This window comes from Clupea harengus, chromosome 24 (assembly GCF_900700415.2).
Source record: "Clupea harengus chromosome 24, Ch_v2.0.2, whole genome shotgun sequence".
Classification (NCBI taxonomy): domain Eukaryota; kingdom Metazoa; phylum Chordata; class Actinopteri; order Clupeiformes; family Clupeidae; genus Clupea; species Clupea harengus.
In genome coordinates this window covers 166,036-190,878 of record NC_045175.1, presented here as the reverse complement: position 1 = coordinate 190,878, position 24,843 = coordinate 166,036, and the positions used below count along the sequence as shown (strand labels likewise).

Below are 24,843 nucleotides of genomic sequence, written 5' to 3'. Positions count from 1 at the left end.
ATGTTTGACATAATTTGTTTTGCTTCATATTTAACGACTTTTCCTAATTTAATGGGGACAACTGGGTAAACACAAAATTAACATGATGATATGTTTTCAATGTCCTGTACACATACTTTACGCATAGGTGTTGTTTGGGGTCAATTTGACCCCAGGCTGTTTTAATTGTATAAAATATATAAGAAATATCAACTTTTTTCATCACATTGTTACTTTTCTTGATAAAAGAAATAGTTTTTTATTCCAAATGTTATAGATAACAACAATATGTACTTAGAAATAATATGAAGCCATAAAAACACCAGAAGGATATCTCTTTCCAATTTTAGGTCAATCAGTGAGATTTTATGGGGATCTGCATATTTCTCCATAGTCGCGTAACATGTATTCTGGATGTATAAAGGGAGTGGGTGGGGATATTGTTTTATTTTTAAGGGCTATTTAGGTAGTCAACAAACAAACCTAAAGTACCTGACACATAAACTTGGGTAAAAAAAAATAATTATAATAATTTTTTGGAGGTTTAAATTGCTGGGGTCAAATTGACCCCCAAGCATAATAGATGTGGGTAAAATTTGAACATAATAGGAGGGTTAAAATGTCTGGCAGTAAAAGTTGCCAAACAGTTCCCTAAACATTACAGTAAAAACCCTATGCATAATTCAACAATGAATGTATACATTCTTTATAATTTTATGATCAAACTTGAATCACACTTTTTCATCGTTAAAATAAATAACTGCTTCATTATGTGTTTATGTATCATATGTTTCATTCAATCAATCTACAACATATGGCTTTCAAAGTACAGATTGTTTGAAGTGAAATACATTTAAATTTACTGTCATTTTCCTTAAATCTTATTCAAAATGTATCAATTTACTTAAATACTATTGAATTTAGTAACTTAATCCATGTACAACAGTAACAATGTTTTAATTATTTCTGTCATTATTAATCATGCAATGTGACGCAATAAGTCATAAAAATGCTTCTTCATATATATATATTAGATGTTGACTGTTCTCTCTCTGTTTTACAGCACCAAAACTACAAGGTAATTTAACAAATCCAGTTTTGCATGAAAGAATGAAATAAGAGAACTGCAGGGGACAAACAGTGGCCGAGAGAAGGCTTCAATATGGCCATTTGTGGCGAGATAGAAGCCAACATTAAACATTACAAAACAAAAGACACAAGCAACAGCAGGGAAGGAAAGAGAGCAATAGAACGAGATATATTGAGATGGTTTAAGCAAGAAAGGGACAGAAATCAGCAGAAAGGTAAGGCTATGCAGGAAGTATTAACGACAGGAAGGTAGAAGAAAGGAAAAGGAGGAGGAGAAGAACAGTCAGGAAACCCAGCCCACAGCTCCTCCATGGCCACCCAGTGTCCACCCTAACCAGGTGAGAAGACAGGAGAGTTCCCCATCACAACACAAAAGGGAGAGGTAGGTGCTAATACACAGCTGGGGAATTACAGGGAAGGTTCACACTGACACTGCAGGAAGGGCACAAAGAGAGAGGAGATACATATCTACACACATATACACATATGAGTCATTCCATGTCAAGTGGGACAATGGCTCCCACTCGACCGTCTTAGATTTGGCTGAAAAAAATTCAAGGTTGTTCATACACTTCTTAATAGGTATAGTCCCGAATATTAGCTCTCTACTCCCAAAAGTTTTGTCACAAAAAGATGTTTTAGGGGGGAGGGGGTGCCTGTACTTAAGACGCTTTTTTAGCAGCGTTTTCTGAAGAGCCATTTTCAAATTGCTATTACTAGAAAAGTATTTAAGCTAGCTCCTTTAAACTTTCTAGGCTTAAAATATGATACCATTACTTGAAGAATAAGGACTTTTTATAAGGAAAATTTTACTCTACGCTTTGTTGCAGCATCTTTGAAGGCCTAGCTAGCTTAAATACGTTTCTAGTAATAGCAATTTGAAAATGGCTTCTCAGAAAACGCTGCTAAAAACAACCTTGAATTTTTTCAGCCAAATCTGAGACGGTCGAGTGGGGAAATTTCCTTAAATTGGTAAGTTTGGCGTGAAATGACTCATATAAGAGTCATTGCCTGCATAGCATACAGTATACCTGTAATTCGAACATGTCAGGAAGCCAAACCAAGGTTAATTCTAACACTTTCTGGTTCCAAAGAAAAAAATCCCAATGGTTAAATTATTGGGTTTTTGCAATATTGGCAAAAATAACGCCAGTAGAACTCCATAAGACACCCCACCCTTCTTTTTGGTGGTGTGATGCATTACCTTACCCCAGCTGAATGTGGATCCCCCCTCTCTCTCTCTCTCTCTCCTTTGTGGTGGAGTGGGGATCATAGTGTTGTTTGTGGCTGACATCAAGTAAGTAGGCTACTTTCGAAGGGATAGCTCACTTCAAACGGAGAATATGTTAGAGATTTCACCCAGGTGAAGCCCATGTTGGCCCCACTTGGACGTGTTGGCTTGGTTTAGATATCTTCTCTAAGTTATCTACGATTTTCAATAAATTATTGAAATTTTTGCAGAAAAACATGTCATATGCTAACACACAGAAATAGCTTATTTTCAAATTTTAGTGGCACAAACAGTTAGCAATTTTAGCGGTTTGTGTTTTCACACTGATAACTGTGATTTACACTGTTAACTTCTAAATTAACACTCAAAAACCATTATATAGCATTATAAAACGCTGGATTGTCACAATTTAATGTTACAGACTTTGACTGTACTTTTACAGCAGACTTATTGCAAAAGGTGATTTATTTCTGAATTTCACAGGTATGTTCTCTAATGTGGCACTGTGGCATGTTCAGTGTGATGGTTCAGTAGATTACATGGCAGCACAAAATAGGTGGTTTAATATTAGCCTTGTAGGCCACTAATGTGAACAATCCAGGTTAGGTATTTTCAGATGTGTTCTGCTACACTAAATGCAGTGAATTTGACAGAGAACTTCTTTATTTATATTATTATTATTGTTGTTGTTGTTTTATTATTGTTTTTGATGTTGTTGTTGTTCTTGCCCATTACATGCTCCACACAGCAAAAAATAGAATTTATGAAACATGAATGTCATACTACATTTTATATATTGTCTGTGTTTTCAAATCTATTTATATCAGACATCAAAGTGAAAATAGGACAGGACATAACTTTCAGGTGGGACGCAAACTGTAAAGTATACGGCACATGGAAGAAGGATGGTCTGACATTGCACAATGATGGCAGGATCAACATCACAGAACCAACAAGTGGTCAACAATTCAGCCTAAAAATCTGTAATGCCACAGAAGAGGATCGGGGTGAATACACCCTAAAGTTGTCTAACAGGCGAGGTCAGGCATCGGGTTCTGCGAAGGTCGAAGTACTGGGTAAGTTCTTGAATTCTACCTTGCTTGAATTTGAATGTGTGTGCCCATTTTAAGCAGTCATTGTTGTATTCTGGAACTAGCTGTATTATGTATGAACAGATGAAACACTGAATGGAATTTGAAGTGTCATAATCTTGATCAAAGCAGTATTGTCTGCAATACTTAACCAAATACTTGATCATGTTATGTGTGTGTATTGCAGAGTATAATGTGGCCTGGAGAAAAATTGACAGTCAGTAAGTCAACATTGTGCATGGTGTACTGAACATTATTTTAGGCAACTAATTTAATATGTCTTATTTGACAATCTGTGCCAATGCAAACATAAGAGAACTAAAACTTGGTGTTGTATAATTTCACAACATTGAACTATTGAAAGCTCTGAGCAGTTTTTCTGAATTATTTGGAAAATAGGATGCATGTCTTGATCATTTTCTTAAAGGCAGAATTGTGTGTGTGTGTGTCTCACAGAGAAAATTACCCAGTGAAAACGAACCTGCAGAAGTTTACACCCGGAAGCCCAGAGGCACGACGCCTTCGCTTCCTGCTACATGGGCCAGTTGGAGCAGGGAAATCCAGCATTGCCAACTCCATCAACTCTGTCTTCCAGGGCCGCATAAAAAGAAACGCTCATGTAGCCCCATCCAGTGGAGAAAGTGAAACCAAAAAGGTGTGTGTGTGTGTGTGTGTGTGTGTGTGTGTGTGTGTGTGTGTGTGTGTGTGTGTGTTTTGTGTTTTGCACAGCAGCAGCATCTCCCCTTTAGTGTTTACAGGTGTGAGATTTCCTCAGTAGTAGCCTTGGTATCCTCACATGTAGTAGTAGTAGTAGACTTGTATGAATTAGGTCATGTTTCCCTCTGATGTTCAAAATACAGCAACGATTGTTTACATGGTGACCATGACAACCATAAACATTAGGCTGGCGGGGCGTTTTTCTTTGCGATTTTGCCGTCCTCTGTTTGAAGGTTAATTTATTCCTCTTATCTTTGCTTGAAATGTCATTGGGAATCTAACTTCTGAATGGAACATTGGGACACTGCTTTCAGGCCGGGGTTTTCAGGCACACACGCAGATTGCAGGTCAGGTGCAACAAAAGAGTTTATTCACAGCAGGCTAGCTAGCCAGATCTACACAGTAGCAAACACCGCTAGGTTAGCAAAGTTCATAACCTAACAGTCTCAATTAACAAAGGTACATTACACAGTAGAACAGTTAGTCCAACAGAAGGTAATCCATAAGAGGTAATCCACAAGATAAAGTATAATCCAAAGGAAAGAAGTATCCCCTTCGGCGTAGATGCACACAACTAGTTACAGTCAATGGAAGTCGCGGCTAGCTTATGCTAAGCTAACTTGCGATAACATTAGCATTACACAAACCGGGTCAAGGCCCACAAACAAGTCTTCCTGAGAGAAGAGGGAATGATCTTGGAGGGGATCCAGCTGCGTTCCTCCGGCCCATACCCCTTCCAGTCCACCAAGTACTGCGTGGATCTCCCGACCTTGCGTACATCCATAATCCGGTGAACGGTGTAGGTGAGACCTCCGGCGATGAACTTGAGTGGTGGTGGGGCCAGGAGCTCTGGACACAGAGGGGAGGAGGTGGCTGGGTGTAGTACGGAGCGATGGAAGACAGGGTGAACCCGCATAGAGCATGGTAGCTCCAGATGGAAAGCCGTCTTGGATATCCTCCGGAGGATCCGGAACGGTCCAACGTACCGTGGGGCCATTTTCCGGGTCTCTCCTTTCAGGGCCAGACTCGCTGGCCAATCTTCAGGGGTCGAACCCGGTCGTCGTCGCCGGTCTGCCTGTTGCCTCATCTGTCTCTGAGACTGGAGCAGGGCCCGACGAGCCTGCTGCCAGCGGTTGCGGAGGCGAGCCACCGAGCTGCGAGCCGCAGGCACATCCCCATTCTGTAGGGAGGAGGGGAACAAGTGAGGGGTATATCCCCACATGATTTCGAAGGGGGAGGTAGGCGTAGCAGCGCTCCACTGTTGGTTGTGGGCAACCTCGGCTCACAGAAGGTTCTGACTCCACTTGGTGGGGTATTTGGAGGTGTAGCACCGGAGGTAAATTTCGAGTGCCTGGTTGACTCGCTCAGTCTGCCCGTTGGACTGGGGGTGGTAGCCCGAGATCAGGCTGACTGAAGCTCCCAAGTTACCCCAGAAAGCCTTCCAGAATCGTGCCACGAACTGGGGACCTCTGACGAGATCTTCTGGGGGTCCGTGGTAGCGCACCACCTCTCACCATAATCTCCGACGTCTGTTTGGCCATGGGGAGTTTGGTCAGGGCAATTAAGCGAGCGGCCTTGGAAAAGCGATCCACCACCACGAGGATGGCGGTGTTCCCTTGTGAAGGGGGAAGCCCCGTAATTAAATCAAGGGAGATATGGGTCCAGGGGTGATGTGGGACCGGAAGGGGTTGTAAGAGTCCTGCAGGTCTGCGGTTATCTGGTTTAGCCACCATGCACACCGTGCAAGCTGCCACATACCCCGTCACATCCTGGCGGAGTTTCGGCCATCAGAACCGTCTCCGGAGTAATTCCAGGGTGCGTCGGACCCCTGGATGGCCGGCCAATCGGGAGGCGTGTGCCCACTCTAAGGCCTTCGTGCGACAGGATGGAGGCACAAACAGAAGGCCCTGAGGAGTCTCGGAGGGAGCCGGTGACGGTCCTTGTGCCTGTCGAATCTCCTCCTCCAGATGACAGTGTACGGCGGCCGCGACCTTAGAGGAAGGAATGATGGGTTCAGGTGCTGCCTCGGCCTCAGTCGTGTGGAGGCGTGAAAGGGCATCCGCCTTACCGTTCTTGGAACCTGGGCGATAGGTGACCACAAAGTCGAAACAACTGAAGAAAAGGGCCCAGTGGGCCTGCCTGGGGTTCAGTCGTTTGGACTCCCCTATGTACTCCAGGTTCTTATGATCGGTGTATATGAGGAATGAGTTGGCTGCGCCCTCGAGCCAGTGACGCCATTCCTCTAGCGCTAGTTTGATGGCTAGCAGTTCCCTGTTACCCACGTCTTAGTTTCTCTCCGCCGGGGAGAGAGCTCGGGAGAAGAAGGCACATCGGTGGAGCTTGCCGTCCTCTGCTGCACACTGCGACAGCACACCCCCTACCCCCGAGTCTGAAGCGTCTACCTCCACCACAAAAGGCAGGGCTGGATCTGGGAGAGTGAGGATCGATGCTGTGCAGAACCTTTGCTTGAGGTCCTCGAAGGTCTTCTGAGCAGCCTCCGTCCACAACAACCGGCGGGGACCCCCCCGAAACAGAGCTATGATAGGGGACGCCCGGGCACTATAATTTCGTATGAACCGCCGGCAAACCCCAGGAACCCCTGGACCTGCTTGATGGTGGTGGGTATCGGCCAATCCACGATGGCCTTTACTTTTTCAGAGTCCATAGAGAGCCCCTGAGGGCCGACTACGAACCCTAAGAAGGTGGTGGAAGCAGAGTGGAACATGCACTTTTCCACCTTGCAAAACAGCTTGTTCTGTAGAAGGGCCTTCAGGACGGCTCGGACGTGGCCGACATGTTCCTGGAGTGACTTGGAGAAGATGAGTATGTCATCCAAGTATACAAACACGCACACCTCCAAGAATTCATGCAGCACGTCGTTGATGAGGTTCTGAAAAACCACAGGGCTGTTTGACAACCCAAACGGCATCAATAGGTATTCAAAGTGTCCGCTAGGTGTGATATAGGCGGTCTTCCACTCATCTCCGGCCCGCATGCGAACCAGGTGATATGCGTTCCTGAGATCGAGTTTAGTAAAGACTGTGGCACCCTGGAGGTGCTCTAAGGCGGTAGACATGAGGGGCAAAGGGTACTTGTTCTTCCGGGTGCTGTTATTAAGTCCCCGGTAATCAATGCACGGCCTCAGTCCGCCGTCCTTTTTTCCCAACGAAGAAGAAGGGTGCTGCAGCCGGAGACGTAGAAGGGCGAATTAGCCCAAGGCGCATCGCATCCTTGATGTAGTCCTTCATTGCCTGGCTCTCCGAGACAGAAAGGGAGTAGAGACGCCCCCTGGAGGGAGAGGCCGATGAGGAGGGAGAGTGGTGGCCTTCTCCTTGCTAAAGACCTCCTCCAGATCGTGGTAGAAGGCCGGGACCGTGGTCAGGTCTGTTCTGTCTGGCGGGGCCAAGATGTTCACTCTTGGAGAGGTGTCAGCCGACCGAACAGGAGACATGGTGGTGGGAAACGAGGTTCTGGAGTGTTCCTCCGCAGTGGTGACGCGGGAAACACAGGGTGTTGTCAGTGTGTGAGCTGGGAGGTGACCCGCAGTGGAGCAAGCGGGGCCCCATTGGAGTAGCGAGCCAACAGCCCATGCAAACTGAGGTTTGTGGACAGCTAGCAAGGGGTAACCCAGCACCACAGGGTCCTGCGGGGTGGTGGTGAGCCAAAAGCAGATGGTCTCTTGGTGGTCATTATGAGAGGACATGATGAGAGTAACCGTGACCCGCTCCAGATGTCCAGAGCCCAAAGGGCGACCATCCAATACCTGGACCGCCTGGGGAACGGTCATCGGGGTGGTTGGAATCCCCAGCTGTTTAGCCAGGGTGATGTCCATCAGGTTGACTGCCGCGCCGGAGTCCACCAAGGCAGTGAGGGAGACAATGGGATTGTTCTTGCCGATGTGACGGAGGCGTTTGGGGATGGAGAGACGGTTGGCGGGTCCAGGGGTCTTAGCGCTACCACTCATCAGAGGCCCTGGATCCCTTGACGAGTGCTGTCTTTCCCCTGTAGGTCTGGGCAGTGTTGTACCTGGTGCCCGGAGGACCCACAGTACATGCACAGGCCTCTTTGGAGACAGTGGCTGCATTCTTCGCGGCCGAGTTCCATGGGTTCTTCAGGTAACCGGGTCGGTGCTGGAGTGGTGATGGGTGTGGCTGGCCTTGGCAGGAAGGTCGTCATGGATACCCGGGTCTCACGGCGGTCACGGCGACGTTCAAGCATCAAGTTGATCAGCTTGTCAAGCGACTGTGCCCAGTCACTGTTGACCATCTCATCCTTCACAGCCTCCTGTAGCCCGCAGTAAAAGGCTGAACGCAGGGCTTGGTCCTCCCAGCCACTCCGAATTGCCACGGTGCGGAACTCTACGGCGTACTGGGCTACGGATTGGGTCCCCTGGTTGATGGTAAGGACTCGTTGTGCTGCCTGGTCCTCGGTGCGCCCTGTGTCGAACATCAACCCAAGGCGACGCAGGAACAGCTGGCTGTCATTTCCCTCAGGCAGCTGGCAATCCATGACAGCGGTTGCCCACTCCAGGGCAGATCCCGAGAGTCAGGAGATGATGTAGCCCACCTTCACTGGCTCGGTGGGGAAGAGACGTGCTTGGTGGAGAAAAATCTGTGAGCACTGAAGCATAAAGTCCCTGCAGGCTTTAGGTTCCCCAGAGAATAGTTGGGGGGTGGATAGAGGTATGGTAATGGTGGGATAGATGGGAGGCAGAGCAGGGGCAGCGTGGGCGCTGGGCCCAGCCCCACTGCTAGGATCTGAGGTTGGTGGATCAGGTGGAGGTCGTGCACACAGCCCCTGAACAGTAGTGTTCAGTTGCTGCATTGTCAGCTCCATTATTTGATGTTTTACCTCATGAATTTTATTATGTTTTCAAAATAAACACTTAATTCAATTTCGATTCTTGCAAAAAAGTTGGGACAGTAAAGCATTTACCACTTTGTAATGTTGCAATTCCTTTTCACAACACTAAAGACATTTAGGGACTGAGAACACCGAGTGATGAAGCGTTTCAGGTGTAACTGCAAGCAAGTCTTAAGGTGTGCAACGGTACGGGGTCTTCGTTGTCTCATTTTGCGTTTCAAAATGCGCCACACATTCTCTATTGGGGACAAGTCAGGACTACAGGCGGCCCGGTCCAGCACCCGCACACTCTTCTTCCTCAGCCATGCCTTTGAAATGCGTGCAGAATGTGGTTTTGCATTGTCTTGTTGAAAAATGCATCCCTGGAAAGGATGTCGTCTTGAAGGCAGCAGATGTTGCTCCAAAATATCGATGTACTTTTTGGCATTAATGGTGCCATCACAGGAGTGTAAGTTACCTTTGCCAAGGGCACTGACACAACCCCATACCATGACAGACCCTGGCTTTTGGACTTGTTGCTGGGAACAGTCTGGATGGCCCTTTTTTTCTTTGGTCCGGAGCACACGGCGTCCATTTCTTTCAAAAAAGACCTGAGGATAAACTACCTGTTTCTTCAGTGTCAGTTTCGGGCAGATGGGAAGTCATATGGCTGTTACCTCGGTCTCTCAGTGGAGGTTGAGGAGCATTCCCAAGGACAGGGTCAGTTGGGAGGTGTTCCCATTGTGACGTACAAACATTTATATTTTATTTCTACTTCATTGTATATTTGTTTTCACATGATTTATATATGTTATTTTGTCATGTGATCGATTGGTGTTAGTTGAAACACTGTTTAGTTAAAGACTTTTAGTTTGATGCATTAAGAGGCTTCATGCCAGGTTGAAGGTATTTCTCTCTTGCTCGGAAATGAAAAGGCTAAAGCAGAGGAGGACTCAGTGCAATCTAGCACTTTGTTGCAAAGCGACCGTGATCTTTCTGGCGGCAAGTCCAGCGAGAGTTCATGTTTTGATGACTTGTCAGACACTTTTCTTATACCAGTCTTTAAGCAGGACTTGGGTAGTTTGCCGCTAGAAGTAGGTGAATATTCACATGTGTGTGATGATTTGTTTTTGTCTGGAGAACAGCTGATCGGAGAGAGAGGCAGTGATCCTGAAATTGCAGACGTGAGCAAAGAAGCTCTTCCTGATGACGAGATTGTCAAAGTGCCAGTCGGTTGTTACCAAAAAGATGGGGTTTGGTTGCAAAAATGGCGTCCCCCTGATATCCCTGCCATGAGAGTGATGTTGTTGAGCATCCTTTTGCTTATTTTCTTGGCCCTGATTCTGGCTCTTCAGAAATGTTATGTTTTTCTTTATAAATGCCAGGAACAAATGGTTGTGTATATACTGTAATATAATCCGATGTAAACAAAAATGTTAAATGATGGATGACCTGATAATTGATGGACTTGTCTGAAAATTTTGATCTATGGGATCCAAAATGTTCCCTTTTAAGGGGGAAGGTGTGACGTACAAACATTTATATTTTATTTCTACTTCATTGTATATTTGTTTTCACATGATTTATATATGTTATTTTGTCATGTGATCAATTGGTGTTAGTTGAAACACTGTTTAGTTAAAGACTTTTAGTTTGGTTTGATGCATTAAGAGGCTTCATGCCAGGTCATAGGGTTCATAGGTTGATAGGTGATGGCGAACTCGGAAGAGAATAAAACATGTCCGGAAGTATCGTTAAAGGGAGGACATGCTTAGAGATGCCTTGGAGACGTGTTTTGGGAGATGGAGACGGTCGGCGTTTTGGCCACATGTTTGAGAGAGATGGAGACGGTCGGCGTTCGTGACACATGCCTGAGAGACGCGGAGACGTGCAGCGTTTGGGCCACAGGCCTTTGTACAACGGTCCAACGGAAGGATTTCAGTTTGCCACACGGATTACAACGTGCTTTGCGTTGAATGGACATAATGTTGGGAAAACAGGCTCTCAAAATGGACAATGGCATATTTTGTGGTCTGTCTGATGTTACCGATGCATGACAAATTGACGAAATATTTTTGTTTGTTTTGAAAATAGAAACTGTTGAAAAATGCTTTTGAGTTTGAGACTTTGTTTTAAATGTTGAACACGTAACACAATTTTCTTAGTGGAGGAGGGGTAGACCTTTCACCAAAGGAGGAGTGTGAATTGGAGCGAATCACATTGGCTGAACGACTGTGGTGGATTAGGCGTTCTGATCTAATCTTCAGTAGCTCCTCCTTGTGTGAGTAGAGTTCTAACTCTGCTGCGTGTAGGTATCCTAAGTAGGCTGCTTTCCTATTAGCTGTCTGTACCTCGTGGAGGACATTACCATTCTGCGCTTTAAGGTATTCTACCTCCTTTTCTAATGCTGCATTGTGCTGAAAGGCAAGGCTGGTTTGGCTGTGGAAGATCAGAAGCAAGCACGTTAACAATAGGCCTTTGGATGCAGTCTGCACATTCAATTCAATTCAATTTTATTTATATAGCGCCATAACAATACAATTATCTCTAGGCGCTTTACAGAGCCCAGAGCCTGAAACCCCCTTAGTGCAAGCACAATGGCAACACGGGCAAGAAAAAACTCCCTGTTAGTCAGGAAGGAACCTTAAGCAGAACCACGGCACATAAGGGGGAACCCATCTGCTTGAGGTCGGCCGGGTGGAGATAGGAAGGGGGGAAGGGAGGAGGGTTGTGTGGCAGAAGGGGAAGGGAAACAACAGGTGTTGTACATAGCCTGCATTTGGTAGATGTACATAATATATATACAGACATCCAGTGGTAAATACATGATACAGACAAGACCAGTTTAGTGGATATACACTGTGCTGATAGGGTTACTATTACAGGAGTAAGGGGAGTAGGAACAGAGAAACATGTCAATGGTGGCAATAATATATATTGTATATAAATGCTAGCATAGGGTATGAGGTAGAGTAAGTGTACGGCAGTGCAGTGGCGGTGGGTGCAATTGGTCGAGGGTTTCTGCAGGTAGACCGGGTAGAGAGACTACAGCAGCGTCCCATGGCGAAGATAGTCTAGATTAGGAGAGAAAGAAAAAGAACAGAGTGAGTGGGTTATTATAGGCATTAGCAATGTGATAAGAAAGGAGAGGGAGAGAGAGAGAGAGAGGCTGCCTGGCTGGGTGTATGGGGATTTTATTTAGTATTTAGTTGGCTGGTGACAGTCGCAATACGCGCCGTGTGCTGTACCCGGGATCATCCGCACTCCTTCACGGTACAACATACGCTGTCTGTAGCCCAGTTATGTTGATTAGGGGGTATTGCATGTGTTTTAGATGTGTTTAGCTATTCTGGCATTTAGCATTTAGTTTGGTTTGGCATTTAGTTTGGTTTAGCATTAGTTATGTTTAGTTATGCTGCCATTTAGCAATTAGTTTGGTTTGGTACATGTGGAGATTTTAGTCGTAAGCTTTGTTAGGGTTGCAGGGTACAACATACGCTGTCTGTAGCCCAGTGATATACATTTTTTATTTATTTATTTATTTATTTATTTTTCTTATGTGTTCAGTTATGTCTAGTTATGCTTGCTGACTGGCTGGCCCAGCAGGTGATGGGTTTGTTGACGCAATTACTTATGGCTATAGGATGCACTAAAGAGGAATGTCTTTAGTCTTGATTTGAATATAGGTAGGGTGTCTGCATCTCGGATGGAGGCAGGGAGATTGTTCCAGAGGAGGGGGGCTCGGTAGCTAAAGGCTCTGCCTCCTACTGTAGTTTTTGATATTCTTGGAATTACAAGGAGGCCTGCACTCTGGGAACGGAGCGGTCTTAGGGGGCAGTAGGGGACAACTAGTTCCTTAAGGTAGTTTGGAGCCAGGTCATTTAGGGCTTTGTATGTTAGCAGGAGTACTTTGAAATCAATTCTACTTTTGACAGGGAGCCAATGCAGAGAGGCAAGTACAGGTGAGATGTGCTCATATTTTTTAGTTCTGGTGAGTGTACGGGCAGCAGCGTTCTGTATAAGTTGGAGGCTCTTTATTGAGTTGATGCTGCATCCGGACAGGAGAGCATTGCAGTAATCTAGTCGGGAAGTAATAAATGCGTGGATTAGTTTTTCTGCATCTTGGAGGGATAGGACTTTTCTAATTTTGGCAATATTGCGTAAATGAAAAAATGATGTCTTTGAGATCTGTTTTATGTGTGAGTCAAATAGGAGGTCTTGGTTGATAGTTACACCAAGGTTTTTGATGCTAGTATTGGGTGTTGGGATGCCATCGAGTGTGGATAGATGGCTAGATAGTGTCATTCTCAATTGATCGGGGCCTACAAGCATAACCTCAGTTTTATCAGAGTTGAGGAGCAGGAAGTTGTTAGCCATCCAAGATTTTACATCTTGCAGGCAAGTTTCTATCTTGGGTAAATGTACAATTTCATCAGGTTTCATGGATAGGTAGAGTTGGGTGTCATCAGCATAGCAGTGGAAGTTAATGCCATGGTTCCTTATGACAGCACCTAAGGGTAGCATGTAAAGGGAAAAGAGCAGTGGTCCGAGGACAGAGCCTTGGGGAACACCGTAGCTTACTCTAGTGTGATTGGATGACTTCTCATGGACGTGAACGAATTGATGGCGATCAGAGAGGTAAGATCTAAACCAGGATAAGGCACAGCCTTTGATGCCAACATGGTGTTCAAGTCTCTGTAATAGGATATGGTGATCTATAGTGTCGAAGGCGGCACTAAGGTCTAGGAGAACTAGTATTGAGGTGCACCCATGATCGGATGCGATTAGTAGGTCATTCAGGACTTTGACTAAGGCCGTTTCAGTGCTGTGGTGGGCTCTAAAGCCAGATTGGAGGGTTTCTTCGATTTTGTTTTGGTGTAGAAAGGAAGTAAGTTGCTTAGCTACTATTTTTTCAAGTATTTTTGACAAGAAGGGGAGGTTAGATATGGGTCTATAGTTAGCTAGATTATCAGGATCAAGGTTAGGTTTTTTGAGAGATGGTTTGATCACTGCTATTTTAAATGATTTGGGGACGTATCCGGAAATTAGTGAATTATTCATTACATTAAGTAATGTCTCACTTAATAACGATAGTGCATGTTTAAGAAGTTTTGTGGGGATAGGGTCTAGTAGGCACGTCGATGATTTAGATGAGAGGATCAGGGAGTTTAGTTCAGGGAGGTCAATGGGTGCGAAGGATTCAAGGAGAGCACCAGGTTTAGGGGGTGTTGCCATAGCCATAGGGCATTTTGGAAGAGGTGTAAGGAGGAGACTATGAATTTGTTCTCTTATTGTTAGAATTTTGTTATTGAAAAAGGTCATGAAATCATTACCACTAAAGCTTATGGGAACAGAATGTTCGATTGTATTGTGGTTTTTTGTTAGCCTAGAAATGGTGTTAAATAGGAACTTTGGGTTGTTTTTATTATTGTCAATCAATGAAGAATAGTAAGCCGATTTTGCCTCAGAAAGTACTCGTTTATAGCTTAGAAGACTATCCTTTCATGCCAGGTGGAATACCTCAAGTTTGGTGGAGTACCATTTTTTTTCTAGTTTTCGTGTGGTTTGTTTAAGTGCACGAGTCTGATCAGTGTACCATGGGGCCAGTCTTTTCAGTTTTCTTATTCTCTTTTTTAGTGGCGCAACAGCGTCAAGGGTTGAGTGGAGCGCATGTATGACGCCATCCGTTAGTAGGTCGATATGGGGTGGGGGTGTGCGTACGTCATTTACTTTGCCAGTGGTAGGAGCTGTGGCAAGAGCGACTGGTAGTTTTGATATGAATTCTGCTGTAGTCCTGTCGGATAGACAGCGGCTGTAGAAGTAGGTTAATTCCGTTGTTGGACGGAGATCTAATTTCATGTTGAATGTAATTAGGTGGTGATCTGAAAGGGCAGTATTTTGAGGTAGAACTAGAGGGCGGTCAATTTCTAGGCCATGTGTTAATACAAGGTCAATGGTGTGATTATGGTGGTGAGTTGGTGTGTTTACATGTTGGGAGAACCCGATAGAGTCTATTAGTGATTGGAATGCAATTGTAAGGCTATTATTTTCATTATCCATGTGGATATTAAAATCTCCCACTATGAGGATTTTATCAGAGTTTACAACCAGGGCGGATAGGAAGTCGGAAAATTCAGATAAAAATTCAGTGTAGGGGCCTGGTGGTCTATATAGTGTCACGAGAGTGACCGGCTGAGTGGCTTTTGAGTTTGGATGCAAAAGATGAAGTACGAGGACTTCAAATGATGCAAATTTAAATTTAGGTCTTGGGGAAATACATAGGTTAGCGAGGGAAATTGTAGCTACTCCACCTCCACGCCCTGTGCTGCGGGGGATGTGACAGTTAACATGACTTGGAGGGGTGGACTCATTTAAGGCTAGGAATTCATCTGGTTTTAGCCAGGTTTCAGTTAGGAAAAGTATTTGAATGTTGTTGTCCGTTATCAGCTCATTTATAAGTGCACCTTTTGATGTTAAGGACCGAATGTTAATAAGGCCCAGTTTTAGGATTGTACAAGTTTCATTGTGTGCTGATAAGGTTTGTATCTTTATTAGATTTTCCTGATTGATACTTCTTTTAGTGTGATTTGCGTTGGGTTTGTACGTTCTGGGTATAGATACCGTTTGTATATGGTTTAATATGGGCAAAGAGTGTACTGGTGCAGCCAAAGTTAGTGTGGTCTGCCTTCCAGTGCTAGTTTTGGGTTGTCAGTAGTAGGTTTGGGCTAGGTGGTGTATTAAGTTTTGAGAGAGGAGTCTAGCACCCTCCCAGGAGGGGTGGATGCCATCCTTCTGCAGTAGCCCAGGCTTCCTCCAAAAAGTTGGCCAGTTATTTATGAAATCTACGTTATTGCATGAGCACCATTCTGCTAACCAGTTATTAAGTGAGGATAGCCTGCTGTACATCTCATCACCGCGGTTTATGGGCATAGGGCCCGAACACACTACAGAGTCTGCCATTTGTGTAGCGGTATTGAGTAGCGATGCGAAGTTTAGTTTGGTGGTTTCCGATTGTCGTAGGCGGACATCGTTTACGCCTGTGTGAATAATAATTTTAGAGAATCTCCGTTTAGCGATTAGTTTTAAGTGGGATTCGATGTCATTTGCTCTAGCTCCGGATATACAGTTCACTGTTTGTGACGGGGTTGCGAGTTTAATATGTCTCAGGGTGGAATCACCAATTACGAGAACTTTATCATCAGCATCGGTGATATTAATTGTGGAGAAACGGTTTGAAATTGAGATGGGATGTGAGTGTGATACGGACATTGATTTATTTTTTCTACTACTTCCTCGCTTTACAGTTACCCATTTGTCTTGGGATTTAAGCTGCGGTGTTATCGTGGGTGTGCTAGAGGGTGGAGTGGCGTTGGTTAATGTAGTTAATTTAGTTTCATCTGCATGCTGGGTTTCGCTAGTTTGGGCTAACGAAGTAATATGGTCTAAACTGAGGAGACGCGACTCAATTACAGATATCCTCGCTTCCAGGCTTGCCAGTAGCCTACATTTATTGCAAGTTTTGTGCCCACTGAAGGGTGTTGGGGAATCGCTAAACATGTTACATTCCAGGCAGCAGACAGAGGTAGAACAGAAAGCCATGGCCGTGGGAGCCAATTAAGGACAGTTAGCCAAGAGTGACAGAGAATAGGGGGGGGGGAGAGAATTCCCAGACTCGATGTAATGTGAAAGTTAGTAGTAGTGAGCGCAGTCACTGAGATACTTAAGTACAAAAGCAGATAAGCAGCGTTCCGGGGCTAGAGAGCACAGTAGGTAGCAACTCTAGCAGCAGGAAGTGGCGTCCGGAGCTTCACATCATACCTGTTGTTAAGTAGAGCATCTATCTCCTTCCTGCCTCACTGAAATTCAAACTGTTAATGAGTTACAGTTTGATTGGAAGAGAGGCTGACTGTTTACGTAGGTTCAGAATTAAACCATATGCAAGTTCCTGATTAGAGTCAAAGACAATGGACGAATTCCAGGTGTACCAACATTTCACACACTTTTTTTCTATTCGGCATCAAATGTATCATTGCTTCAATGTATCATTTTAGACCTACAGGTTTTACACTGAATTGCCTCATTAATGTATCTGCCATGATGATCAATCAAACATCTTGTCAAACTGAGATTTAGCAAGTTAGAAAGAAAATTTTTACTAACTGACCACTTTACCTTTCAGTACAAAACGTACGAGATTAAGGACCAGCAGGGAAAAAAATTGTCTTTTGTCTTTAATGACATGATGGGAGTGGAGTATACAGAAACAGGCGGGGTGCTGACTGCTGACATCATCAGTGCCTTAAAAGGTCATATCAAAGATGGCTATGTGGTAAGGTAAAACACAAACATACACATACATACATGCTTACATGCAGGCATGCTTCATTAATGCATACATACCAACATGTTTGCATGCATGCACATAACCATACATAAGACTATTATGATAACACATGCAATGACTGTTTTACTGAACAGTAAAATGCACTCTAATCAGAGAAATTACGAGAATTTCTCCACTCATATGCTTATGCTTAATTCTTTTCACGTAATGTGATGAAACTCACAGACAACATCACTACGCTACGGTCAAACTTTCAGCTTGCATCTCAATCTTGGGCGTAAGTTGTTTTGTGGGGCAAATTTGTAACTTCAAGTTTTGCACAAGATGCGCTTTGACAGGAGGACAAGTACAGGTTGTGATCAGTGGTTTTAGATCTACCTGCTAGTGTAATTATTAGCTGCATACAATGTGTTATTTTCAAATTATCCTATCAAATATTAGGAAAGGTCGTGTTGCAACTGTCCTCAAAACATTCGGTTGCAACCAGCAAGTGTTTTACAACCAGCAACGGTACAATGAAGCTGCTCAAATAATGAAACAATTGAAGTCACCAAGCGGCTGTAAGGTCTCCCGGACCTCACCCCAACTCTTCAGTCACATTCAGTCATACCCTCGAATTTAAGTTGAAGTGATTGGCTGAAATTGTAAGAGACATCTGATAGGTTGTAAAGAATGTCCTTTTAAAAAAATAAATTGCATTTATAAATCAAGCTGTATCAGGAAAGTTTCAAAAATCCACAAATGAATACAGGGATGTCCACAAATGGGGAACTATAAATACATGTTTGTTAATTTGTAAATAAATGTAATACCGTTTACATTTGTGAATCACGTGTCATTTATATGTGTATCAGGAAATGCATTTGTGAATAACACAAGTATTTTGGTTTGAATAGTGCATGGCTGCTGCTGAAAATTTTACATTACCCCTTCAAACTGGTGTGTTACAATTGTCCTTGGCCGCTGGTACATCTGTCCCTGTCAAGATACTGTATTTAGATTAAAATAAGAGAAAAAACAGAAGGCATATCTTCCTTAGGAAGTAGATATAGACGAGGTATGTTATATGTTAACATGAAAGGCGTCACTTCTTCTGATTTGTTTGCAACAAGGCAAAACACAAAAAGTGTTACAAATGTACCTGATCTCCCCTACAAATGAATGAAAAAATGAAACATGTTTTCTGCCTTTTTTTATCTGGATTAGTTCAACGAATTATCTCCTTTGTCTGATGGGTTGTACTACAACAGCAACCCCACTCTGGATGACAAAGTCCACTGCCTGGTGAGTGTGATTTCTGCAGACAAAATCCTTCTTCTGGAGGAAACCCATGGCCTCATCAAGAAGATGAGGGAAGTCAGAGTCGTTGCCAAGAACCTCGGTGAGAATCACGAAAATGCTCACAAAACCTATTGGAGCTTCTAAATGAACTTTACCCACTACTAAAATGTACAAAGAATACAGATGTTTCCTCCGGTTGAGACGATAGGGATTCAAATGGTTAGCCAATGATGCTTATTTTGAAATTCATAACTTACCTTCAGTGTAGGACATGTATGTTGTTTTCAATTCATGTATACTCTAAAACTAAAAGTGGAAGACTTAATTTAATGTTCAAAAACTTTACCATTTTTATCTGTTCTTCCCTTACAAACTCAACATTTTTAAACATCTTTGAATGTTGAGCGGGGCTGCACGGTTTGCACTCAATACAAATTTGTTTCTGTTTTTATGACGTATATGTATTTCACAGAAATGAGTCTCGGTCAAAGCATCTTAAAAAAGTAATTAAACCATTCATCACTTTAGTAAACATGGAAAACATGCTTCACCAACACAAACACCACCCAATGGTTAATGAGGGTGTAAGATGTTTTTTCCTTGAATTTAATTTCTATTGCGTTGTGTTTCTTACCTCAGCTAACCCGAATTGAAAGTAACTTAATAGAATATCTTTGAATAAAAGACATGAAGTCAAGATGTTGTTGGATCAGGGTCTCTACAGATTTGATTTGATTATCAATTAAAAGTAAGACTACATACAGTAAACTGTATAGTCCCTAAATTAAGATAAGAGATTATTTGTAAATTTTCTGGGCACCAGGCAGTCAGGAGTAGAGGTGTTGTTCAGTCTGCAGCCAATATCCTCCTCCCTCTCCTAAGGTGTCCTTGGGTGCCCACACAATTATACTACCACAAAGGTGTAAATCAGACAGAGAAACATACATATAGCAGCATACATCTGGAAACAAACATATTAGTACAGGGAACCACACAACCTTGTATATGGATAGTAAATGTTCTAGTCTCACAAGACCGGCCAGTAACCCAGACCACACAAAGATAACTAGATACCAGGAAGTATATACATGCATATAAGCATATGCACATGTTCAGTCACACTTTGTGGGTTTATATACTGTATATGTGTATAAATGTGTCTGTCTGTGTTTTTCACAGATATCCCCCATGTAGTCTTAATGACCCATGTGGACAGCTGTTGTCCTTTGGTGAAAGATGACCTGGACAAAATCTACATCAGCAAAAAAATTAAGCAAGCAGTGAGTTTTTCATTTGTGTGTGTGTGTGTGTGTGTGTTATTACCCCATAACATAACCTGAAGTGCTGATTTTGACCTCAGACAAATTATTTTGTAGTTGTAGTAAGGGGTCATACAGCATCCATACCTTTTACAGTCAATGCTGAAAACAAGCACAAAGTCTTGTAATATTAGTACTATATGATTTTAGAGTAAAAGAGTCCAAAAGCATAAAACATTACAAATAGCTATAAGCCTATATGGTTTAATTTGGGATGCGATTATGAGGGGGTCCTCAGAAAATGTTCTACCCTTTGAGGGGTCCCCGGCCCCAAAAAGTTTGAGAACCCCTGCTCTAAGTAGCATACAGCGCATGACACTATGACTAGTTGGCCTGAACAATCTATGTTAATAATAATAATAATAACAAAACTTTATTTATATAGCACCTTTCATGCAAAAGAATGCAGCTCAAAGTGCTTTACAGCAAATACATAATATGCACAAAGAAATTACATGCACATAAAAATAGACGTCAAAGAAACATAACTCAGGTTTTATCCATTTTTGTGAGAATATTAAGAGAATAATGGTAAAATTGTCAATATGGTGTAACCATAAAAACGTAGTACCAAGTAATAAAACTTGCAAAAAAAAATGTGAAATTCTCTTCAAAATATCCTCTGATATACTTTGGCATAATCTTACACAAGTACTTTTTAATACTTAATAATAGTAATGAAACATCATTGTTCGGATTATTTTAATTATTATGGGGAATCATGTCTGCCAAGTCAACCTCTTGAAATGTCAAGTGGTGTAACCGCATTTTAGGAGCCATTTTGTAAATATTGTGCCAGAAGATCATGTCACAGAGAAGGACCCCTGAAGAACCTAACTGCTACATGTCAAGGTTAGTACTCTCTCTGAAATTTGACATAATTAAGCGTTTTTAAGCCATGGTCAGGCATGTTTAGGTTACATGTCAAATGGTATGACCTCAGTCAAAATATAAATAAACCATAATAATCAAAGTGATTATATTAAATGTAAAATATGTTTTTAAATATTCACACCAAGGTTAAGTGTTGACATAGTCATCCTCAATAATGCCTGCAGATTTTGGTTTTAAATTGAAATGTCAAATGGTGTAACCGGTTACACCATTTGACATCTTCCTGTTTGAGGCCAATTTGACCAATTTAGGGCCAAAAGCTTTATTTGTGATGCTGATTATAATATTTTTTTATAGTTGAAATAGTGACTCTTACTGTTCAATATAAACAGCAGGTTGAAATGTGAATTTTCCATGAAGTTTATTGATAGATTAATTTGTTTGTATGTTTAGTTGTATTTATTTAATTAATTATTCATTCATTCATTCATTCATTTAAATTCACATTTCTATAATATATTGTATGTAAGTAGACAGAATTTTGATATAGGTCTGGACATAATTTAAATGCAAACAATAAGCTTTCTATCCTCTTGTCCCCTAACAGATGCGACTTTCAACCAAAGAATAAGTGGATCGCCATAGACTGGTATGCCTCATATCTGGTAAGCATTCAGTCAATGCAGACCCTGCTGCAAGGGCAAATCACCTGGCCAAAAGACAGGAAAGGTAGTACACACATGCTGAATCCGTCAGCGGATGACGGCCCTCCTCAGAGAATTGCATCAACTGAAATCAGTTTGATCCTGTTTCTTCATTGTTTTGGTTAATGTTTTTAATGTAATATGAAAAATAACATGAGAATATATTAAAACATCTAATTCATTTGACCTTGATGACTATTTTTTTGTTTTTCTGTGTCAATTTGACCTATGGCTAAGCCCCGCCCCCCTTAGTTACTGTTGCTAACTCGGACAAGTTATCAGAGCTGACTAGAGTTTACAATGGCAGCTATCAGTGTCAAAACGATATCCCAAGAGGCTCTAGACAACTTTTGGAGACAAAAGAACCTGATTTCGTCTAGAAGCTTTCAAAGGGGACTTCATTATGCAATGGAGGGAATGGATATGTATAACATTTAAAACTAGATATGGTATAACAAGCTTACATTTGAGGCGAAAGTGTACAGATCACTATGCAAAGGGTAGAAGCCTCATCCCACGGTCATCACGATTGCAGATAAATACATCCAATACCAGCATTGTTCATGCACCGCAGGGAAAGATTACATTAATTTACCTTCAGTTAATTTAACTAATCTGGAGAGGCACTGAGATGTAGACCTACGTTTATTATAACTAGCATTAACCTGCCCCTGACAGGACAGTGTCCTACCTGTCTAGCTAGCTATCGTAACCGGCATGCGTGTGTTATCGGCAAATTTTCACGTTGTCATGTTAATTCATTATTAAACTTTTGTATACTTGTGCATATCGATTGTTTAATAGAATGGCTGAATTTTAACAAACTGTCCGATAACTGACATAGTTACGCTAGCGCAGCTAGTGAATAGCTAACGTTAGCTCGTTTTAGCCAGAGATAACTTGCCTAAGCCTAGTATAACATCAGTGGTGAAAGTAAGCCGGTACTGTCAATGACAATAATGTGAATAATGAGTATGCCTATGATCATGTAAGCTTAGTTGATTGCTTTAGCAGAGGAAAATTCCAACCTAACAAGAGTATGGCAGATAGCTAATGAACGTAGTTGACTGTGTGGTCTGCCACACAACTTAATCCACCGGAGACATTTGGCCCTGCCTTGTTTTAGTTTGGGAAATGGGATAAAATATACCCCATTGCCTATCCTCTCATGATACCTCGTATAAGTGTTGTATCTACCCCATGTACATCGTTTGACCATTTTTGTTCAACTTACATTACAACAAACCCCATAAAACAAGTGAAGAATCATGGTTTCTAATGCTACTCTATGGAGTTGTAAACTCAAGATGTCCGAGTGCAGTTGTTACTAAACTGCCATTGGCTCGTCTGCGTTTGAGGGGCGGGGCTTAGCCATAGGTCAATTGCTTGCTCTTTGGCTGTAGAAGCAGTATGGTCATTTGGTGAAACCGATTAGTGTCAATTGGCGTAACCAGTATTTTTCACAAAAATCTCATATTGTAAAAAAAAAGTTAATATGGATGATACTTAAGTATTCTACTACACTGTAATAATGTGTTTTTAAACCATTTTTACCCAACTGGTGAAGGAATAGGCAGAAAACTTGAAGGTTTACAACATACTGTCTTGCTCAGTACAATAAAAAATCCATTTAATCTAAATTTATGTGTGATATTTGAAAATCAATTACTTGTTTTCATGACTACACTTACATAAAATCTAGGAGGATGCAATATTAAATACTAGTAATGTTTTTTTGGTTACACCATTTGACAATATATGGGGCCATTAGTTCAGTATTTGGTAAAAAATGGTAGAAATGTCGTATGAAATACTATGAAACCAACAGAAATGCAAAATATACATTCTAACAGTCTTTGGGCATGTTGTTTTAACAGGTTTAAAACATATTTTTTAATTGGCATCTTGCCAACCCTTATTTGTCACTGACCCGGAAACATACATTGTGTTCTCTAATGATGTCCCCAAGTGGCAGCATGTACAGTGAGAATAATAATGCACATGATCTCCAAGCCTGACATAAAACTTTCTCCCTTTGATGTATGTTCTGAACCAGTTTAATACAGAGTCAGAAAGCCCAACTAACTTTTCAAGACGATGAATTAGGATGTCATGATCAATAGTATCAAATGCTGCACTTAGGTCTAAGAGGACCAAGATTGAGACCTTATTTGCATCAAAATTTAGTCTGAGGTCGCTGATTACTTTACACTACTGTGAACTCTGAACACAGTATTGACTCTTTTCCCTAATGAGTTTGTGGTGTACAAATATGGCACGTGGTGAATGAAAGCAAACCTTGGTTGGCGAGATTGTTTTGGTTCACTGTGGAGAAAAGTAAATGTTTTATATAAGTAGGAGCATGTCAGGTAGCCATTTCCAGACATGACAATGAAGAACAGTTATTCAGTGTCTTTTGTTAGAGTAGAATTGTACCAATCAATTTTCAATATTGACAGAAAAGGTAAAATAACCTTTAGGTGTGATGACCAGTAACCTGTGCTACGATGCTCTGTTGTGTTTTAGATGCAGGACTGTAGTATCAAGCTTGGTGTTTCCATGAACCGTATCTTCCCGATGAAGAACTACCATGAAGAGCTCGACATAAATGAGAAAGTTGACGCTTTGATCCTGCATGTCCTGCACAATATTGTCGACTATGCCAATGATTATGTGATTGAACAGACTGAAGACTGAAGTCCAAAAAGTAGGGTATAGCTTACTAAGGCCTACTGGTTGTGACACTGAATGTTTGCCCTTGCCCTTGCCCTTGCCCTGATGAAGACCTGATCCTAGGTCGAAACATGTTGGCAACAAGTTCTAATATGATCTAGCATTTTGATTTAAAGCTTTTTATTGAAAAGAAGAGTGCCTTGGTACAATCAGTATAATCACCATGACAAATTACTAAAACTACTAAACTACAAAAAAGGATTTACACTATTGATATTATTTAGATTATGTGCACTCTGTGTTTAAATTTGTATCAATCATAACAAGCATACTGATGTGTGAAATGTATTAAGAGATGTATCGGGGGAACTATCCGCATGCTGGTTGAACTCACCCCACTGTCTCCCAGAGGCTCTTCATTCTTAACCTGGAATCATGCTGTTTCTCCCACATGGGCTGCTCTAGAATACCAGGAGCTAATGGGTTGGGCCTCGGCCTTGAAGGCAGGCGCAGGTGGCGGACCAAATATGATCACCATGTGGAAGGGCCAAGGAAGATTTAGTGAGACAAGAGGGGTTTGTCAGATATAGGGAATGCAAAACTCAAAATCTGAATAGTCTCGAGACTTGCTTAGGTTTATGCTGTTGGTATTGTACTGGCAAAATAAAGCTTTTTGCTCCACACTCAGCCAGACTTCTGAAGTTTTTTGAAGATTTTTCCTGAACGCCAAGAACAAAGA

At 42.3% G+C, this 24,843-nt stretch overlaps 1 protein-coding gene across 1 annotated transcript; it reads left to right on the top strand.

Annotated features, from left to right (window-relative positions):
• Positions 1-1,040: 1,040 nt before the first annotated feature.
• Positions 1,041-24,196, top strand: LOC105906189 (interferon-induced protein 44-like). Its single transcript, XM_031562338.1, has 7 exons — positions 1,041-1,057; positions 3,127-3,611; positions 3,847-4,045; positions 17,129-17,278; positions 18,500-18,674; positions 19,754-19,854; positions 23,958-24,196. The coding sequence occupies exons 2-7, from the start codon at positions 3,556-3,558 to the stop codon at positions 24,126-24,128; spliced, it is 852 nt and encodes a 283-aa protein (XP_031418198.1). The 5' UTR covers positions 1,041-1,057; positions 3,127-3,555; the 3' UTR covers positions 24,129-24,196.
• Positions 24,197-24,843: the final 647 nt, after the last annotated feature.

Excerpts from the sequence above, each read along its gene's own strand:
- LOC105906189 (XM_031562338.1), top strand. The coding sequence starts at position 3,556 with ATGTTATGTGTGTGTATTGCAGAGTATAATGTGGCCTGGAGAAAAATT. Across the intron at positions 3,612-3,846 it reads TGGAGAAAAATTGACAGTCA|AGAAAATTACCCAGTGAAAA; the intron begins GTAAGTCAACAT and ends TGTGTCTCACAG. Across the intron at positions 4,046-17,128 it reads GAGAAAGTGAAACCAAAAAG|TACAAAACGTACGAGATTAA; the intron begins GTGTGTGTGTGT and ends TTTACCTTTCAG.